Below are 22,886 nucleotides of genomic sequence, written 5' to 3'. Positions count from 1 at the left end.
AGAATTAGAATATATTAAAACAATCCATAGCTAACCTTGTAAAACATGTTTAAAACCCTAAAAGGGACTTGGATGAAAGCCCTGGGAGGCCCAGAAGGGATAATATTTGACAGAGTAAGTTTGTTGTACTACTTTGAAAGACGTGTTTTGAGACATGTGGGTTGTCAAGAACAAAACTATAAGGCATGAAAGTCAAATTAGACTGAATCATAACAAATAATTTTCTGCAAAGAAGAGTAAGTCAGGCTTTACACATATTAATTAAAAAAAAATTATATAAAACCTGAAAAGTATAGGTTAACTAGTCAAGTTTTGAAATTGTTTTTTAGATATCACCCGTTTGAATATTATAAATTTTAAAATTATTAAAAATTTATATGATTATTAATTTTAAATTTCAAAATTATTAAAGATTTACATGATCATTAATTTTAAAGTGTTGGGAGATTACTCAAAAGCCTGAACATTCATAATTAAAAAAAATCTCATAAATCATAATATTAATTAGATTAATCATAACGTTGCCTTCCAAAAACTCATCTAACTTAAAGTTTGACTGAGACAATGTCTCAAATAGTTCGAAAACAAACTCAAGTTGGTTTTTAAATCGACATTTATTTGTAACATTTTCTCAAGCCACTATACGCTCATACACAGTATTTGAAGATCCTTGCTCACATCTCTGAAATCTGGCCTCAGTTCTTGAATTGACAGTAGACTTTAGCTAACCTAATTCTGTTTAAAATATAGAATATTTTCATCTAATTTAATTCCAAAATCTCACTTAAAAACGTTCTTTTTGTTCATATTAGATCATCTACTTCCGAGGGATAAAAAAAATATTAAACTGCAAGCATTAATTTTTGCCATGAAAGCTGACCTAAACGCAACCACATTTTGATCCTAAACATCTGTGCTTAAATCAGAACATAATTGCCAAATTAAAGCCATCATTTATTTTACTGAAAAATGCACTGCGCATCCTTAAATTGTAGGGTACCTGCCCTCTTGTTTAAGTGAGCTTTTCCTCAAAAGTAGTTGCATCTACTTTGATGCCACTAAATAAAAAGTAATGGTGTCACTGAAAGAGGCTATTTTTTTTAATTAGAGTCGAGGCCAGGCTTCAAACCCTTTACCAATTGGAGCCTAATGTCCATCCCACCGCATTTAAAATGCTGAAAAATCAATTTATTTATACAATAATATGGCTGCTTTTACTCGAGCAAAACTTGATTAATACGTAAAGAAAAGACAAAGGCATCTGATTCAATTGAAGCCTTTGGAAACATGCCTTCCAAGGGCCAACTTTTGGTGGTAGTTGACCTATGTTTGCTTCCTCAGTGTGCAAGCTTGTGCTCGCTTATCTGCAATGCAATTGCAGTCTACGAGAACAAATCATCAGATTTATGGTCCTGAAATCTTTCAATACTTTTCTTACCAATTTCAACTAAAATTATTAAAAGGATGCCACACATCCAGTGAGTTTATTCTAATTAATTCAAAATAGTGTTGTTTCAAGAAAATATTTTAAAAAATAAAAATAATATTATTTAAAAATAAAAACTAAACAATTTAAATCAAGTTTTAATTAAATTGTTCATGTTTGATAAAGTCTGCTCCCATCAAGATTTTTTTTTTAAGCCTAGCCCATGCTAAATTTTTTGCTTTTTTTATTATCGTGGGTGCCCGGGGCAGCTTACGCGCACCACGACTAATCCCACGGTCCACTGAACATCCTGCAAGCCCAGTGAACAGGTAAGGCACCGCGGGGGTGACAGGCGTACCACACAGAGAGGAGCCAGCAGACATAGAAAGGAAACCACTCGTTAACCCCACTGCCACTGGGACTCGAACCGAAGTTCGAAAGAAGACGAGCAGCGCCTTACGCCACTGAGCTTTAAATTTATAAGATCTCGAGCTAACTTACCTAGCCATCTAGCCGGGCTATGTTTAATAACGTTAATTTTAAAATTAATTGAATGAGACATTTATAAACTTGCACTAGGATTACACAATCAAAAGTTGTTTGTTGGAAATTAGTGTGTTTCCCACAATTTTCTTACTTTTTAGGATTTCTAAGGTTTGAACACGGCAAGAAAAAGACACCATCCATGCTTAAGCATTAAATCGCCTTGTGTTCCTCGAAGACATGCATGTCCAGGAAGACAGAGAAGCATCTAGAGATGAATCCCTATGAGCTTCCTTTAATGGTGATCATAGATTTGGTCACGGTCTTGAGGGTGGCAAGTAGTGGGGGTATTATCATCATGTTTCGGGTCGGTTGGCACTTGTAATGAGAGTTATAGCATAGCCCCATCTAGACCAACCTTCATCAAACAATTTGAAAGAAGCTTAATTTAATGCAACCATTTTAGAGGAACTATTCCATCAACGCTCTCCTTTATTATCTAGGCAGATACCCGTACTTGTCTTGTTCCTTTATTGTATTTTTTAATTATCTTATTTAATTTACTTTATTATAATTTATAGATAATGTAATGTAGCAAAAAAAAAAACTGCATGTTATGGATACGAATTTTACTTTAGATAAAAAAAAGATTGGGAGGATGTGTACCACTCTAGTTATGTTGCATGCCGCCCTAAGATTTCGACATCCTCCAAATGACATCAATGTTTTATATTAAGCCATCATCAAGTTTATCATGATCAATCATGTTCTTGATGATAAACCATATTGTATAATATATTTTTTTCAAAACATTTTAAGGCATTCAATATTCAATTTTTAAAATATTCTTCCCTCTATTTGACACCAATTAATTATACCTCATGAAAACGTATGATTGCGGTCCAAATTTGAATTTATATGATTTGTATTTGGATTTGAAATCAAACTAATCAACCTCTAAAATCCAACTAAAATAAATATATGATTCCATCTGAATGTCATTTTAGCATCTTGATGACAATTTTAACTGCTAATAAAGTAGCTACTAGATGTTGATTGTTGAGCATTCTACTATGGTTCTCCCTGTGCTCTCTCTCTCTCTTGCAAAACCGGGAACAATAGGAACCTAGGGTTTTACTCTACATTAGTACATTGCCAACTTAAGAGCCAAATAAACACGCTACTATATTCAGTAATGGCCAAATGATGAAGGTTTAAAAGTAACTATACTTGAACCTAATTAATCTAAAGCAAGTTCGCAATGCATCATTCAAAAAAAAAAATTAATTAAAATAGATGTTTAAATAAATTTGCGTATATCTCGATTGATTTTATGAGTTTTAAAATAAATGATCATATAAATTTCAAGCGGCTCTAAGATTTGTAAAACTTGAATTGATAATTTTTGAAAAGCAAATTCAAAACTTAATTTGTTAACCTACACCTCTTGATATTCAAATTTTAATTTAATTGATAATATTTTTATGTATATAGAATAAGAAGTGTATTTATATATCTAGACATATGAACCAATCTCATAAAAAACTTTAAAATTAAATTTGTTTGGATTAAGATAATACTAGAATAAATATTTTTTTAGAATTATTGTATCACCTCAACCCATATGTAAGTACATGATCGCTGGTGGATCTTGAGTTGGCAAGTTTTTTTGATGGCAAATGAAGATTTTTCTAAAATATTATATTAGTTTACTACTAGAAAATTATAAATTTTTTTATATTAGTTTACTACTAGAAAATTATAAAAAAAAATTTAAATCATTGATAAAATTTCTCTGAAAATTTGACATATTAGAAATATTAATATTTTATTATTTTATTATCATTTACTTGGAAAATGATTGACAAAAACTTGTAATAATTTTCATCGCGACAAAATATTTTCAATGGATAATTTTGTTTTTCTTTCAATTTTCTAGTAGTGGTTCCCTCTCATCAAATCGTCGAGGTCCAAACTCAATAGCCTTGCATGGGACGCAAATCGGCAAAAGAACAAATGGAATTGAAAGGGCTTTTGAAAATTGAAACTGCACCATATGACAAGTCCTCTCTTTGTTCATGCGAGTTTGACTTCAACATGCCATAAACGATACAAAAAAATAACACTAATCCAAACCACAAGATGATCAAGTGCACAGTCCATATATAACCTACATAAGAAAACCCCGCCGTCGAACTCACCCATTTCCTCGATTAAAAAACTAGTCTCAACTGGGTTTTTGTATTCCTGTGTTTGGTCTAGCGGTGAAAAGGGCTTGTTTCCTGTCACTGGATTTGGGTTCGAGTTCTGGTGTGCACGCCTGTTACCCCCGCGGTGCCTTACATGCCTACTGGATTTGCAGGATATTCAATAGGCTGTGGGGATTAGTCATGATATGTGCAAACTGACCCAAACACCCCACGTAAATCAAAAAAAAAAAACTAGTCTCAACCATTCCATTCCATGACTGTCATTTCGTGAATCACTTGGCCAAATCAAACCTTTCTATTCGCGCGCGCGCGCGTGTAGATCCAAGCATGTCTTGGATTCTTGACAGCTGAATTATTATTTGGTACAACTCATCACACCTGCTTGATTACACTCACAAGCTTACTGCACGCAATCCGTTTGACAACTAACCAAGGTGCTCTCCATCCTAATCAAAATTTTTATTTCTGGTTTAAGTTGCTTCTATGATAAGTTGTTCGATTTTAATATATAACCCATGTTTCCATCTGTCAAGTTAGTTAATGGAGCGATCATATGAAAATGCATTTCATGTTTGAAATGTTTTTGTGCATTGAGGATTAATTTGAAGGTGGATTGCGACGACGACAGAACCATCATATTCCGAGCAAAAATGTAGTGGGGAGGCAATGGCTTGGTACGTATTTCACATGGTTTACTAATTAATCTTTCATTTAAAGGCCTACAATAATATATAAATCAAGGTTAATTAATTAGTAGTCAAAATACAAATAGATCAGATCAGAGAGAAACCCTGAAGCCCTGGCCGTGTAGTGACAAATTTCCTGGAAGGGAAGAGGAAAAAGATGATAAATAAGAACCTCATACCATTAGATTTGGTCAGCTCTCCTCTTGGGCCACCAGAGAAAAGAACGATATGCCCCAAAATACAGGCAAAACACAACGAGGACTTGAGTGATGATGCCTTTATCTTTGATATTGAGTGGAGCTTTGTTCTATGAAAAAAATACATATTCTTATTCCTTGATTCTCTCCTCCCCACCTCTTCTTTTTCAATAGAATAAAGTTGATTATCAAGGAATGGTGGCAGAGGGAAAAGATAAAAATATATTTGTATATTGAACAAGAGAGTAGGTGTGTATGAATTAAAAATTGCATGGGAACATGCAAGAACATGGTATACAGATGTTTCCAAGGCATTGCGAGCGAAAAATTCTTCTAGACGAGGAAGACAAAGCTAGCCATTTTAGTCAAATGTTTTGTTAATACCCACACTTGATAGTGAGAATCCTATGGCAAAAACACAAAGCGCTAATCGCGATAAAAAGCAGCTTCTCCAATGTCTCTTTCTATAATATTACATCTTTCTCGCAAGCCATCAATTACATACTGTAATGAAGAGATGTGTTGAAACTAGCTCTTTTTGGGCACTGTGTAATGCCTTGAGATATGCTATTTAACTAAAATAAAACAACAGTAATTAATCCTTTAGTTGATCTAGTTTTACTGGCCTAGTGGCCTTCATCAATTTTAAAGACTCGATAAAAAAAAAAATTTGACTAATTACTTGTAGTTGGTTTTAATGGTTAAAAGTCTCAGAATTAAGTCTTAAGAAAATTAAAGTTTCTATTTATTATAATTATTTTTTATTAAATTTTATCTTATATACAATATATTAAATTGACATTTAAGAAATCAAAAGAGCTAATAAAACCACGATAGAGAGAATAAATCCGTTCTTAGTAAGTCATAATATATTATTAGATAATAATATAAAATTATTCTTAAAATTTCATTCAATCCTTTAAATTTCAGCTAGGGTTGCATTAATTCTTTAACAAAAATACTATATTTAATATTTGAATAATGAAAACAATATCTTTTATTATATATTCTGAAGTATTAAATCTTGCTATTATATTTTATATGAACATGGTGCTTGACTAATTTGGTATCCCTACCCCCCACTATATATATATATTGGCAGTTAAAAAGATTACTTGGAGTATATCAAAGAGATTGAAACTTGTTGTTTGTTTGCTTGGCACAGCAAGTACCCTGAGAAATTGTCATTACTATATGCATCGATCTAATGATAATTTTTAAACCTACTTTATCTTTCATCATATGATATTGTTAGGTGACCCACTACGGACAGTTGTCATTTTGCTACTAAAAAATCCTCTGACCTGGAGAGGGAAAGGAAAGGGACAACCATTTGGGTGCCAGGAGAGACTTTGATCATTGAAATTATCACATTTAGGGGTCCATTCTGTAATGTTCATCGAAGAATATGGCACCTTATGGTTTTTTTTTGTTTTTTCATATTGGATTTCTTTTCACAGGTGAGGGCAATAATCTGTCGATACATGTTGAAATTATTGCGGTATTGCAATCCAAAGTATTTTTTAATATTTTTATTTAACAATATATTAATATCTATATATATATAGTTTTTACTTTAAAAAATATTAATTTTACATTTTTTTATAGTAAATATTCTCATCAGCTTGTTGATTCTTGCTGATTATTCCTTGCCCAGATGATTTATACCCTGTAGACTTCATTGGGATTAGAGATTCTCTGCCAAAACCTCACCAAAATGCAACTTTGTTGATTCACTTTGTTTGATTTTATTCCATCACCACCACCTCTAGCATCTTATGCCTTGTGTTTGCAAAAGCCAGGGACAGGGCATAGGGGGTCCTTTGAGCAATATAATTGGACATGTGGAATCAGGATCATGGTTTTCAAATCCCTAACGAGGAGAAAAGGCAATGGCAATTCCAAACCCTATTCTTTAAATTGTTTATTTTCCATACAAGCTCCCCAAAGAAGGTTTTACTTATGGTACATTTCATAAAATTTGTGCAGTGAAACTATGTCAATCTTTCCATTTCCGTAAAAAAGGACCATTGATGTCAAAATAAAAAGATCTGCGAAAATTTTACATCCTACTATTAATTTGTTTTAAAGTTGGAATCTTTCTAATAGAAGAAGTAACCGTATCTTCAAATTTAAAATAATTTCAAGAATAACTCCATAAAATTTTGAGAGCGCGGTGATTTCTATTTTTAATTGTGTTTCACTTGAAAAAATATTAAATAAAATAAAAATAACTTAATATATTTTTTAAATAAAAAATACTTAAAAAAAATTATATATTACAATACCAAATAGAGACCAGATGTTTTCTCTAGCATTCATGGTCATTTCTCTTCTTTGAAGCTTTGTTTGAGGCCTGTAGGTATGACCTAGGCTGGCTCCATGATTCGTGATGGATGGCTCGGTTCCAAATACTTTTACATTTTGTTATGGGACATCTGTTAGTGGGCTTAGTGTAAAGACTTTCTAGGTCAGGTCACAGAGGACTTTAGATGGTGGAACTTTTTCCATTTTTGGATTTCTGATCGGACCGAGTTGAGTTCTCTTTTGATAGCAGACCCAACTGGGAATTGCTTGGGCTAAGTATAAACGACGATGCCATGTAGCGAGTGCTGCTTAAGCTTCATGTCAGTTATTGCATGTACTGTGATGGTTTTGTTTATAGAATGTTTTTTTGCATTACTGTCAGAGCCAATTCTGAAACGTTGCCTGATGCTCCTGGATTTTCTCAAGTCTATGCAGATGGTGATAGCAATCCAGCACAAGTTGACCGTGAGCTCTAAAGATCCTTTAATTATCGGTATGTTTTATGACAAGTGAAGACGTGACCCTCGTGAAAAGAGAGGAGAGAGAGAACTTGCCCACAAATTAATCTGTGAAAGCAAATGCAGGGAATTCTACTGATATATGATGGCTTCAGTATTGGCCATCCAAGTGTCAAGTGCATATATATTATGAAGGTTAGAGGAAATAAATGAGAGCACAAGGAGTCTGGAGAGATCCCAGATAGGATTGATGTTGAGTGGAAGGGAAGGTGCAGCTTCCTTCCATTGCTTAATCCTCCACAATTCCTTAAAGCATTGCTAGATGAGGAAGGAGGTCGTCAAAGTTTCAGAAAAACCATACGAGCATTCCCACTGTGATTGCAGTGATTTCAATAGGCGGATAGTAGGAGATTAATAGTTGAGTAGGATATTCTCAAGTAAATGGAGCTGGGATGCTTCTCCTGGGCGTGTATTTAAAAAAAAAATTATATTTTAAATTAATATTTTTTTATTTTTTATTCTCTTGTTAAAATCAAAGGTACAAAAAAATATAAAAAAATATTATTTAGAATTATTTTAAGTGATTTTTAAAATCACTCTCTCAAACAATTTCTTAGTTTAAAAAAAATAGCATAGAAAACATAATAATATCTTGTAATGAGATTTTTTTCTAATTATCAATAAATAAATAAATTTATACTTTATTTTAAGCAAATAATTTTCTTCAATATTAAATCAGACATCTGCCAATTTTTACCTCGAAGAAAAAAATCAGGGGAAAATAAAAGCAAATAAAAAAGAAGAAAAGGAAAAGAAGGACGTGGGCTGGACTGGACTGGACTGCTTAGGGGCCCCGGTTTGTTTATGTCCAAGCCCATTTATAAAATAAAAAAAAAGCAGGGAAATCTAAAGTGACCAGGCCTTTCCTTGTATGTATACACACCCTAACTCCCGCGCGCACACAGAGGCAAACAACAGCCAACCCTAATAGAAAGCCTGTGTCCGCAACATGTACTGCCCAAAGGTTCGCCGCACCATAACCCCGCCCTCTGCTTTTGATCCACTATATGCCAGTCCCTCTTTTTGTCATCCTTTTACATCTTGATCCTCAATTTGATAATTGAGCTATAAAAAACCCTCTGATCTTTTGATTGTTGGTCTAGATTTTAATTCATATTTTGTGTATATATATATTTTTATGCTTCAAATTACTCTTAATAATTGAGATTTTACGTGATATAATTATGTATCATAATTTCACATAGATTATTTTTATATTCATTTAACTTGAAAATCAGCATAATAAATATGTGAATAAATGATTAAATTGAAAGGCTAAGGTTAAATGATTAAATTCTTTCTTCGATTTGGAGGCCAATTCTAGTTTCATTTATTCTTATTTTTCAAAAAATTGATGAGAGTATTTTCACTAATGGATAAATACTACATCCATAGACCATGATCAACGCATGTATGTTTTATATAGGGGTGAGTTAAAAAAAAACTAAAAAAACCAATTAAATTAAAAAAATAAAAAAATAACTGAAAGAATTGAATCATGAAAAAAAACTGATTAAAATTAAAAAAAAATCAGCTAATTTGATTTTATAAGCATGAAATCAAAAAAATTAAATCAAATCCAAACAAAAAAAAAATCAAACCAAATTGAAAACAACTGAGCAAAACTAAAAAAACAGAGTCAAGCCAAAAAAAATAATTTTTGTTCTAAAACAACCGAACTGAAACAAATCAACTTGAACCTGTTTTGATTTGATTTTGGTTTTTAAAAAATACAAGTTTAGTTATTTTTTTTTATAAAAACTGAACTAAACATAAAATAATTACTTCTAATTCTATATTTAGATCAAACATGTTAAAAAAAACTAGTATATCTATAACATTTATATTACATTACCCAATTTGAATTCAAATAGTATAAATATTATAAATGATAGTGGATTAAAAAAGCTAATAAATAAATAGTACAAATCAAATGTGGCTTGTAATTTTAAAAATTTATTAAACCTGACTAAACACAAATAACTCAATATAAATAATTTTAGTTTTTGATATAATTAATATCTTTTACTCTCTCTCTCTCTCGTGTCTATCTCTCATTCTCTTTTTTACTCTCTCTCTCTCTCTCTCTCTCGTCTGTCTCTCATTCTTTTAACTCTTTCCCTTCAAATCTTTTTTTTTCAAATCTCATGTACTTAATTATTTATCATTTTTTCTCTGTTGGACAAAGATTCCCCACTCTCATTGAATACTAAGTGTTTTGTTTTGATAGTTATAAGTTAGGCTTTGTTGTTGACTTTCTCTCACAGTCAATTTTTATCAGATTGATGGCTGGTGCTGCTGGTGCTGCTATTACTATATGATAGTATCACTGCAATGGTTAAAAGGATGGCTTGGAATTTGTTCTCTTCACTGCCTTGATGCAATTTATTCCTGTAATTTTCTCTGTTTTCAACCACGCAGATGAGATAAATGGCTATACTAAGTGCAATTAATATTTTTGTTTTGAGAAAACCTGTTGTTTTAATTTTAGACTTTGTTGTTGACTTCTGCAGTCGCTCCTTCGCCTTGCCAAGCATGCCCTCGTTGTTTTTCGCATTGGAGAAGCATCGAGCAACAACACTTGCCATTTCTCCTATGAAGCAACCCTTTCACCAACCTCCTGTTCTTACTTGCAAGTAGCATCTATTTTCTAATTCATTCTTTAATTTCACAAAAATTATAGTTTTTTTTTTGTAAGTTTGACTTAATGATCGAGTGACGAGCGTTTTGTAATTCTAATTTTTTTTATATACATAACTAATAAATCATAAGAAAATAAATGAAAAATTCAAAAAAAATTCTTAGTCAAATCACAAATCCAAAATAATTTTATAGTCTTTTTTCTACCAGAATGTTTTTGTATCGTAATGCATCCTAATTATTTAATAAAATATTTAATAGTGATTTTTATTTTATTTTTATGTGAAATATTATAATAGTTCTTATATTGATTTTAATATATTTATTTTAGTAGCCTTATCATGCTCAATTTATGAATATCCATGATATCCATAAATAATATAGCCTGACTTAATATATTCAACATGTTATGATCCAAAATAAATAAATAAATCGGACGTGTTAGTAAACTAGCAATGATCCATGAGTTAAATAAAGTTTTATACTTAAATAGAGTTTTTTATTTTTATTAACATTAATTTCAGGATAGATTATGCATATCTCGACTAATTTTATAGGCTATAAAATTAACAACCATATAAACTTTCAGAATCCTAAGATTTACAGGACTTAAATTGGTAACCTCTAGGGATTAAATCTAGAATCTAATCAGTTAAATTATAACATTCAGATTCTCAAGTAAAGTTTTTTAAATTCATTATTATTATGTAGAAAACTTTTATTTTTCTATACACATGTATCTATTTTTAAATCAAATGAAAAACTATAAATTGTTCATTCACACGAGTCTTAAATTAATTTGAGTTCTTATCTAATATAATTATTTATGGTATTTCTAAGATTTAAATAGATTATTTTCTATATTCATTTGACTTGAAAATTGACAAGTTAAATAGGTTAATAAATGATTAAATTCAACAGTTATAGTCCGGTTAAAACAAAATTAAACAAAAAAATATAGAGCTTGGAGTAACTAATACAATGGATAATTAATGAAATATTTGTATATTATGATTTTTTTATTTAAATTTTATATTTATGTTACCTTTTAACATTGTGTGCTTACTTAAAACAACACTTTAAATATGTTTAGGAGCTACTTTCAAGAGGTGCATAACCTAGTCTAATTAATGGCTTATTGATCCATTTTGCATTCAAGCACCTCATTTTCCATTCTTGGGGGGTTAAATTATAACATCTCCATTATTCTGAGGGGCAATTTCACTTGACTGCTCTGATAACTTCTAAAAGGCAAGGGGTGTTTTGAATTTAAAAAAAAAACTTTGGGGGCCATGTTCATCACTGGCCCCCTCTTAAATCGATTGATGCCGCCTATTATAATTAATGGCTTATTGATCCATTTTGCATCCAAGCACCTCATTTCCCATTCTTGGGGGGTTAAATTTCAACATCTCCATTATTCTGAGGGCCAATTTCACATGACTGCTCTGATAACTTCTAAAAAGCAAGGGGGGGTTTTGAATTTTAAAAAAAAACTTTGGGGGCCATGTCCATCACTAGCCCCCTCTTAAACCGATTGATGCCGCCTATTTGAACATAACTCAGCCTTCAACGAAAGTATCTTTGACAATTTAATCCATGGAAAGTATCTTTGACAATTTAATCCATGGCTTGGAGCTTAGCTTTAACTTTACTAGCTCCAATGCTAACTTTATTAGGAAGCTCCTAATGTCATGTCATGGAAAAATTAAGTCCTCCCCTTCAGAATTTAATAGATATGAACGAGGATGGAAATGTAAAAACTCGTTTTATCATAAGTGATTTTTAAAATGATATTAATTATCTTAAAATAAATAACACTAATGTTTCTACGTACTTTTAAATGATTTTAATATAAATATATTAAAATCATAAAAAAATCTAAAATGTTAATTAAATATATTTATATTTAAAAATAATTTTTACCATAATACAAACACATAAAAATAAAATTTTTTAAAAAATTGATAAGGTTTTGATGGTTTAAAATTTGAACAAGTGGCAAATACCTTGTATTATTAAGGTTTTGATGGTTTAAAATTTGAACAAATGGCAAATAGAGAATAATATAATGTTTGTAATTATAGTTGTTGTTTTCTCAAATATTTTAAAAAAACTAAAATAATTTTTTAAAATTTTATTTTTAATATTCATGTATCAAAATAATATAAAAATAAAATAAATAAATAAATTCTAAAAAAACACAATGAAAGACAGAAAAAGGAGGTGGCCACGGAAATGGCCCGGCCCCAAACAAGTCAAGAATTAGCCCAAGCTCCTAGAAGATGAAAAAGCAGATGCGTGCAATGATTGCTCGAAGAGAAATAAGAAAGTAAAGAGGAAGCAAAAGGCAGCACGCTAAGGCGGCAGTGGCAGAAAAATGCGCGAGGGAGGATGGCACGTCCACGACAAAGCCACCTCCTGCATGATTCATTTGTCTCCTCCACATTGAAATAAGTGAGGACGAGTTCCACAGCCACACTCGACCAAGCACCTTGAATTCAAAGGCTACAAGCTTCTTTTATCTTTGCCCATTATTGCACTCTTTTTGTCAGCCCTCCTTTATGCACGCTTCTCCCTGTTCTCTCTCCAGGATTTGCTTCTGCAAGTGGACGACGCTGCTTCCACTTTAAACCATTGGTCAAATCATGATTGATCTCGATGATGACAATTATGATGATCATAATGTGATTAATAATCACATGGTCTTCGTTGTCCCTGTTATAAACGGCCAAGTTCTTCTGATAACGAAGGATCTCGATTTCGTAACGTAAATGACAAAGTCTCATGTGCTCATTTGAGCTCCAAAGAGAATTTGCTAAGTTGTGGATTAGTAAATTACAATATAAAACACAAGCTGTCGCATTCATAAACACTTACTCCATATATTCATAAACACTCACTCCATATCTGTAATGAGGACGTAGACAAAACTTATTAATGGAATAATTTTATTATTATTGAAAAGAGTGAGATAGAAAACTAAGATATATGATAGGAAAAAAAAAATGTTTCAATTAATCTTCTGTGTTCAAATTTATGCGGGTTTGATTTCAAGTGATTAGAAGATTATTAAATGCAGTTTTTCTAAAAGCTAATAGAAGAGGGGTATCGTTACGTGTTCACAATCGATAACATAAAGGCATGAATTTCAAGGAAAGCATGATGAAATCCTGTAGCTATGCGACAAAAAATCAGAGACCCTTTTGAGAAAACAAGCCAACAAAGTTGAATCGTGTATACAAAGACTAGCATTTTTTCCCCATTAAGCAGAGAGCTTGAAACACCAGCAGACTTTCAACCGTCCTTGTTTGTAACTCGGTGAACTTTCACACGAACGAGACTAGAGAACTCCTTAGGCAGATTTAGTTGTTGTGGGATCACAGAGGGACTCTACAGATGATAGGATGCTTGTCTCCGATCCATGTGGGCTCCAACGTGTTTTATGATCTCTGACCATCTTGTTTTCGTTTCAGAGGGTTCTTCTTTATGGCTTGTCCTGTTGTCCACAATCTAGGTTGGGTCCCTGCTCCTTGGACATGTTCAATCTGAACGTTATCAGAGAACTGTAAATTCTTTGGCGTTGCTGATGAAAGAACCAGCCTCACTTGCTCCCCATCGAGGGCTAGACTACAGAGAGCGTGTATATATATTTGTGGTACGGAAAGTATTATAAGCCAGCTAATGAGTCGGGGACATGATTGATGCTTAACGGCTTAATCTGATAAATTCATAGATCGTGATTTTACGTTTGACTTGGGTCGTTTTTTTATTTGAATCAGTTTTGACAATTCTTTCATGGAAGTTCTTTTGTGTTTGAATAAGTTTTGACAATTCTTTCATGGAAGTTCTCTTGTGTTTGTCTTGATTAAAACAAAACTTAACTCTACATTTATTCATATAAATTTTTATTTGCATCATAAATTTACTAGATTATCAATATGAGTAAATTTATTTAATACAACTAAACAAATAATAAAATAATTAAAACAACTTGAATATAAATTAAATTTAGAAAATAAATATTTATATTTATAGAGTAATCAAGTTTGGCATTCATCATTCCTCTTATCAATTTGTGTATAATGATCAAATTCAAACTCGATTTATCAAAACCATGTAATTTTTCTTAAAAAATCAAAATTTATAAACAAAAAATAATAGAATTGATTTGATCAAATGACACTCTTAGATTAATCAATAACTCAGTAACCCAAATGTTTTTCTAGTCAAATAGTACAATGCATCTCCTAGTTAATTATTCATTCATCCCGATGCCATCATTCTAGTCAAATAGTACAATGCATCTCCTACTTAATTATTCATTCATCCCAACAACTGTAGCAATAGATGTAAATAAGACTTTCGATCATATATTGTAGTGATGCCATCTTCTTCGACATTATTCTAGTAAATTCATTAGATTAGTGAGTTAACGTTGTTTTAAATTAATCGGTTTCTATTCACACTTAAAATTATGCAAACAATTAAGATTATATATCTCTCGTTTGGTAGTTAAAACCCAATGTTCCTTTCACTAAATAGGAAACAATTAAAATACAAATAATACACTTCAAGCTTATGATAATCAAGACAAACAAGTTCAAGTCTTTTTCCAAATTAGAACATTAGTAGCTAGAAAAACAATATTTCTTTAACTAACATAATTACCAAAAAAAACCTCTTCATAGAAAACAATGATAAGATACGCATGTGTTCCCTATACAGTTTAAAAATTATTTTATCACAGAGAGAAATTTTCTGCAAGGAAAAACTCGACAAGTTCTCTTAAAAGAGTTAAGGGATCGAGCGTGTTGGTTTTCATCGACTCCCGATACACCTGCGAAATAGATCAGAGATCCTCTTGGATTCTTGTGAGTATGTCGTTCCAACTTGTCTTCTCGTGTTTTTTATTTTAATAAAATATTTAAGATCTTAAACAATCACAATCTTAAATTCTCTCACAGAAAACTCTTGCAAGTCATCTGCTGTCCCAATTAAATAGTTTAGCATCAAATTCTGAGATTGCATCTAACTCAAGCAGTCTGCATTAACTTCAGAATCTTTCCCTTCTCTTGCTTTCTTTAAAATCAGTGTACATTACAGACAAAATGCTCAATAATGGAACTCTAGTACTACACATCAATTGGATAAAAGCAGATATGGAAATGCCTTTTACAGCCAAATATCATAGAGAAGATAATCAAATGAAATCTACGTAGTACGTACACGCAGGCAAAAAGTCTTCAATTTCTGCTTGGAAACTCACATAAATATTCGCTTTTACAGATACCATAATCATACATCACGTAAAAAGATTTCGGCTCCTTCACCATCTTCATTACAGATTCTTTGATTCTTCAGCTTTGTCTCCTTACATGGAAGATAAGATCACATGCAGGAGATTTACAATAATCTAAAACCCTAGACCAGTTAAATAAAATATCCAAACTACCACACAAATTCATTTCCCTTTTTTTTGCCCTCCATTCTTTTCTGGGTTTAAACTAAAACAAACAAACCCCCACAACTATAGAAATTAACCAGATTGCACAAGCCTGTAACACCTAAAATAATATTAAAAAAAAAACAAGAAGAAGAACAAGAGAAGACTAAAAAGGAAATTAACTACGACAAACAATAATACTAATCATCATTGGATTACTAATTTTCGGTTTAATATCCTTCGCCTTTTCGATTTTTCGCTAGAATTCGAGCGTTCTAGCAAAGATTTCAATGCATTCTGCAAGAAATGGACCGACTCGACACTATGATCTTTGTCAGCCGCAATGATAAGAACATTCCTAATTCTTCCTCCTAGTGTTACCATTTCAGCTTTCAATGTCTTCAAATGTAGAGATTTCAGTATCTCATTTAGGTCTGGCATGAGATCCAACCGGTCTTCACAACAAAGAGATGCCTTAAATATTAGCTGTCCATCGCTTGAATATTCACCAGAGAGTACAGTGACTTCATCTGTTTCTGATGGGAAAGTTTCAAGTCCAGAAAGCTCTGAGGTCTGTTGTTTCAGCTCTCTAACTCTTTGAACAACCTTTGCTAGAAGTGAAGCTTTGTCTGTCTGTAAAAATTGAGACAAAATAAAAAAGATTGATTAGAAACCCTAGCTATAGTAGATTCTAAATGCAAAACGATTAGCAACTTCCTTAAAAAACTTACACCCTGTAAGAAGAGGGGAAGAAAAAGGAAGCTTCTTTTGCTTTTGCAGATATATATATGTACTAGCTGTTTGAACAATAATCCGAAAGTCTCAATAGACTTGAATAGATCCAAGATTTTAGAATCTGAATCTTAGTATTGTAGCAACAATAAGCCCTGTATAGGTCCTTCCCGTTTGGTTTCCAAGTAAAACGAGCAGGTAAACTGATAGAAGCAGAAAAATCACTGAATGAAGCACTAAACGTGAAAACCATTGTTTAGTTGATCTTAAAAAAAATGGACACTGGAGTACAATACAAATGCCAACTGATTTTGATTAGGCAAACGCCAAGCCAGGCAGCAGGGATTTTGGCTTCGCGGGTCAAAGGTAATGAAAACTGAAAAGTCTAAAACTCGAAGTTTCGATTTTTTTTCACTTCCCATGGATTCTCAGCAGCCAAACAGTCAAAATTAATAAAGCAAAACATTGTGGAATACCCTGAAATACATCATGTTTTTTAAGTCTAGATGAATCCCGGAAGAGAAAAATTACAAACTTTGCCATGAAAACGAATCCCGGAAGAGAAAAATTACAAACTTTGCCATGAAAACAACTTTAAAGCTGCAAGTTGAATGTGATCCTTTTCTCTCATAATCAAGGCAACCCTCTCACAAGAAAATTTTAGAGATAGAATATTGATATAATCCCTTAAACTTCATGACTAAAAACACGATCAATTCACACACAACAAAAGACTTAGAAAACACGACAAATAGTATACACACATAAAATATTTATATAACTACCTTGGAATTGCAATGAAGGAGGCCTCTAAGCTTATCAAGATGAGAGTTAATCCTCTCTCTCCTTCTCTTCTCAGCTTCCTTGTGATTCTTCAAAGCAGCAAGAGCTCTATCTTGTGCTGTCATATCTGTGATTACAGAACTTTCAAAGTGGTAATTATTGTTATGGTAGGAGGTGGCTGATGAGGTACACAAGGTTTGCATCGCGGCTGGGAAACCATATGCTCCAACGTTAATCATTCCATTCTCTGCAAGAAAGCGGTACAACTGTGAATTCTCTGAGCAGTTTTCAGGCTGCATGTTGTGTTTTTGGATTGCTCTAAGAGAAGAGGAGGGGAGGGGAGATTTTCAATCTTTTGTGTTGAAAATAGTGTAGGGCTCTATGCCTTTCGGTGGTTTTGGGTTTGTCTTTAAAGGGATTTTTATTTGTAGTCGTTTGATTTGACTTATTATGTCGTTTTAGGATAAGGTTTCGTGTAAAGCAGTGGACCCGGAGGACTAATGATACTGGGAGCTACGACTATAGCTGTTGAACCCCGGATGTTGAGCCTGGCGTGTTCCGGGTTTCATTATACTTATTTTTTAAAAAGTTTTATATTTTAAAATATATTAAAATAATATTTTTTATTTTAAAAAAATTATTTTTAACACCTCCTTTTATTTTAAAAAAATTATTTTTAACACCCCTTATTAAAATAATTTAAAAACATTAAATATATATTAATTTTAAAAAATAAAATATTTTAAAATATTTTTGAAATGCAATGTCAAATAGTACTTTTTAAAAAATATTTATTAAAATATTTATTTATTTTCATTTTTTCAGAAAGTAATTATGTAGGATATTAAAATATATTTTGTTAAAATTAAAAATTCTTCATGTATGTTTTTATTTTATAGAAAAACTATAAAATAAAGGAAAAAATTTAACTATTTTTTCTCTTTAAACATTCCCTTTCTCTTTCATCATTCCATGTAAATATAAAATATCTTGTTAAATTTCTTTTTCATTAGAGTAACGCATGGTAAAAAAAAAAAATGACTTTAGTCAAAATATTATAATAATCACTTGGCTTTTTAATGGTTTTTTATCATTGAAAATACCCTAATAACGAATTTAGCTAAGAAACATGTGATTTGAAATTTAAGTTGATCCTAATTAAATTCAAGTTAAATTAAAACAAGCATTAGCTTTATAAAAAATTATAATTTAGTTTATACGAGAGCTAAACTTGGTTAGAACCCATCTACATCAACACCGAGTGATCTCTTTGAGAAAATGAAACCATATTGTTTCAATAAAAATAATTAATTTGCATTAATCCAATGATTTGATGACTGTTGCATTTTTCAAAACAGTTCTCAAATGAATATGATCAGGATATGCGTTAATTCTTTGGGATTTTGAAGCCTTATAACATGGCTAAGCCACTCACATATTTACGGCTTCCTATAATTTTTATTTCCTTTTTTAACTCAATTGATATTCATTGGTGAATTTGATTTTTAAAATTTTTTATTTACTTTAAATTAATATATTTTTAATATTTTTAAATTATTTTAATAAAAAATAAAAAAATTATTTTCATGTATTTTGATACAAAAAATTATTTAAAAAATAAACCTAATCATACTTTCAAACAAACCTTAAAGCTAATTAACAAGAATTAATCTTCTCATTGACATCTTAAATCCCATATAATTATTTAAGGATAGATCAAGGAATTCATTATGATTAATTTTCATTTTTTTATCAAATATAAATAGTGTTGATTAATTTGATACTAAGAATGCATTTTTGTTAAGCAGAAACTAGTTATGGTGCTGTATAGATCCGGATTTTTTTTCATCAACCACCACTACATGAAATTTATGAGAAAATAAATTAATATGGACTAATTAACCTTCAATAATTAAGCCCTGGTTGAAAACATACGAAATACATCTACTAACTATCTATATATAATCCTCAAAAATAATTTCTTCTTTTTGCTAACGAAAATTAATCTCCATTCCATGCCATCATTAAATCTCAAATTCATACCTAATTAACTAGAGGGTTTATGAATTGCAAACCAAAACCTGAGATGTGCACCACAGTAGCTTGATTTCTGTTTGTTCCGTCGCCAATAACAATACCGGTTCGCCGACCAATCGAGCGTGATCCATGTAATAATTTTTCAAAAAGAAGTCAATTTTGGAAAATTTTCCAGGAATCTTTTCTTCCATAAAGTCTTGAGAGGAAAACTCATATTCAACCTTTGCGTTTATTCTTTTTCACCATGTTAGAAAGAGTTGTGCATGCTGACCTAAATGCCTAACAGGCAGTAATATTCAACAGTAAATAATCATCAATGTACCTGCAAGATTATTTCAGTTAGTAGCTCGTTATGTTCTCTGTAGGAGCTCTTTCTTCTTCCCTTGTTTCCTTTTCTTGTAACCATGATAGGGCAATGTCGATCATAGTTGTCGAAAATGGTTCAGAACTTGACTCGATTTAGAGTCCGAGTCACTTGATTATCAGGCCAGGGTGCAAGTAACCAAATCAACTCGTATAACTAGGAAGTTTAACAACGATGGTCAGTAGGGTATCATAATCTAGTGGGATTGGTTTTGCTTCTTTACGGTGAGAGTGTGAGCTGAGGAATTCACATCTGATATTTTCAATCTTGTAAGCAAGGATGCTTCTTTAGTCAATGAAAAACTTAAATCGAGTTCTTGAAATCTCAAGAAGGAAAAGGATTAGTTCAATATATTGAGGTAAAAACAATCTTAAAATGGATTCATCGAAAGGCATTGTAGAAAACATCCATACCAGCAGTGCATGAATGTTTTTTTTTAAAAAAAAAAATTCAATATGTTTGTGTCTGTGTTAAAGCAAGTAAACTATCAATCATGAATGTTTTTGCTTGATCCTTTTACAAATTAAAATTGTGGTCAGGACATGTATATCAATCATGATTGGTAGGGTTTCTTTGCTTGATCCATTTACAAATTGAAATTGTGGTGAGGGCAAAACACTATAGCGGTCAAACAAGTTTTTTTTTAATCATGAACAAAAGATTACTAGGCCAGTTAAAAGGAGAAAAAATGGAGAATTAAACAGAAAAACACTATTGGGGTCTTCTTCGGAACACAGAATATCATCGTAATGATGTTAAGGAAAGGCAAATGAGTGAACCGAACCCACCGTTAATGGGAGCTGGGGGATCCAAAGTCCAAGCATAATCCCCTTTTCTCCTCTTTTTTAATTATTATTTCTTTTTATACATAATTTTGATTATGAATTTGAGAATTTGACTCTAGGTTTAATTCAAGCCATAGCTTTGTTAATGCAAGTTAATCTATTACCTGCGAATGCATTTTAATTCTCCTGTAACCCCAAAAAAATTGGAATTTGCAAATGATTTCTACTGTTTCCAGTATAGTCTTGTGGATTTTCCTGCCCCATGATAAACTCATCAAGCGGCTTGCATATTTTGTGCAGCAACCAGCTTGAGCCCTAGGGCATCTGGGCCTGTGTATATATTCGATACACAGTTCCATTAATTTCCATTTATACGTACTTAGACTTAGATTGACTGCAAGATGATAGCTCGCAATTATACAATTGCAGTTCAATGTCACTAACAAAATAAAGATAATGTGACTGTTTTTATGGTGGGATTAGTGATTCTTAATTTTTTATACAGATGCAACGATAAATTAAATTATTTACTTTAATTTTCAGCTAGGTGTAAATTGTGCCCAGCGTTTTGAGGGATTCCAGTGCACTTATTAAATGTTTTCATATATTTTTGTTTCTGGCTTATTTTATTTTTTTTACTAAATTTGATCTACCCACAAGTCCAACAAAATGTTAATGGTTTCTTTTATATCTTTTTTAAAAATCATTTCATGTTATATTAATAAAGTAATGGTCACCTAAAGATATTAAGTCAAGTTTTGTAATGCGGTTCAACCTTGTTTTTGTAAAATTTTAAATTTTTTTAACTTTAAATTTATATTTTTCATGTTTTTGAATAGTTTTAATGTGTTAATATTAAAATTAGTTTTTTAAAATAAATATTTTAAAATAAAAACTATTTAAAAAAAATTCTACCATACTCCCGTATTTTTGTTATCAACAACAGTGTTGATGGCAATATATAGTAGAAACCCATTGTGATCATCGATTAACTTATTTTATACATTTTTGTTTGAATTTCCCATCCTTCGGACTTGAATGATATATAATTGTAAAACTCAAATCAATCTAATGAATTGATCCAATACCTGGATGATCATCTAGAATCTAAATTATTCTAAATTTAAGATAATAAATAAAACTCGATTTATTTAAAAATTCAAGTTAATCCAATTAACCTGATTATCTATTATTTTTTGTCAAGACTGAAAAAAATATATATGGACCATAGGCTCGATATGAGCCGACAGTGAAGAGTGCTATACCAATTGAAAGACTCATCGTGCTCGGGCCTTGCTATTAGTTGTGTTTGCTTGAGTGGGCTCGTAAGTGATACAAGCACTGAAATCAACCTAGATTATACATGGACATGCGTATACTGAGGGTAGGCCAGAGACCATTTCCTCAAGAACAACATGATTTTGGCTCTATACAAAAATGAAATTCAAACCAGGATTTTTTGTTTTCATAGTAGAAATAAGACGCAGACCATTTGCTCAAGTGGCATTGTGATTAAAAATATTAAATTAGTAATGTTTTACTTAGCAGTGTGATGTATCCATGTTTTTTAAAAAATTAATTAATATTTTTTGATTTTTTTATCGTTTTGATATATTAATTTTAAAAATAAAATAATTATTTTATATATTTTCAAACAAAAAAAAACTTTAAACAATAATCTCCACTACACTAAATTGAATTGCTTGTGTTAGTTTTGATAAATTATTAAAGTTTTTTTAATTAATAAAAAAAGTCAAGTTGAAATCATTTAAAGCTGAGGTTTTTTATTTGATCAAGTATTGATAGGATTTGATTGATTGAGTTAAATTGTAACTAGATTAATTAATTCATCTTAATCAATTTAATTATAAATCCAACTTGAGTTAGATTTTATATTATCGATGTTTTTTGAATTAACCTATACTTGACAACTATTATGATATCATTGGCACTAAACAATAGTGGGATAAAAAACGACATAAAAATCATCTTTCATAGTGTATTTTAGGAATCAAATTTCCCAATAATTGAGAACAAAATTTTACATCTAGCTCCGTTATGAACTCCAAGGTTAGTCATCACATATGGAGTCATTCATTATTTAGAGAGTATTTATTTTTATATTTGCTACTGCTTTTTAAAGCAAATTACAAAAATAAAATATTTGGTTAAATATAAATGTTATTTATCGTGTGTAGGACCATTATAATTTACGTTTTGACCGTAAGTTACCCAAAAGGAGCATTGATACGCTTCTTTCTCTTGTGCCGGG

At 31.2% G+C, this 22,886-nt stretch overlaps 1 protein-coding gene across 1 annotated transcript; it reads right to left on the bottom strand.

Moving 5' to 3' along the window:
• Positions 1–15,515: 15,515 nt before the first annotated feature.
• On the bottom strand, positions 15,516–17,834 carry LOC105107983 (transcription factor bHLH106-like). The gene is made up of 2 exons (XM_011002107.1): positions 17,431–17,834; positions 15,516–16,546 (listed from the first exon to the last, which is right to left on the bottom strand). Exons 1-2 carry the CDS (start codon positions 17,725–17,727, stop codon positions 16,121–16,123), a joined length of 723 nt encoding a protein of 240 aa, XP_011000409.1. The 5' UTR covers positions 17,728–17,834; the 3' UTR covers positions 15,516–16,120.
• Between the last annotated feature and the right edge of the window lie 5,052 nt (positions 17,835–22,886).

This window comes from Populus euphratica, unplaced genomic scaffold (genome assembly GCF_000495115.2).
Source record: "Populus euphratica unplaced genomic scaffold, PopEup_1.0 scaffold179.1, whole genome shotgun sequence".
Taxonomy (NCBI): domain Eukaryota; kingdom Viridiplantae; phylum Streptophyta; class Magnoliopsida; order Malpighiales; family Salicaceae; genus Populus; species Populus euphratica.
Note: the sequence above shows the minus strand (reverse complement) of the source record. Positions and strands in the feature narration are given on the sequence as shown.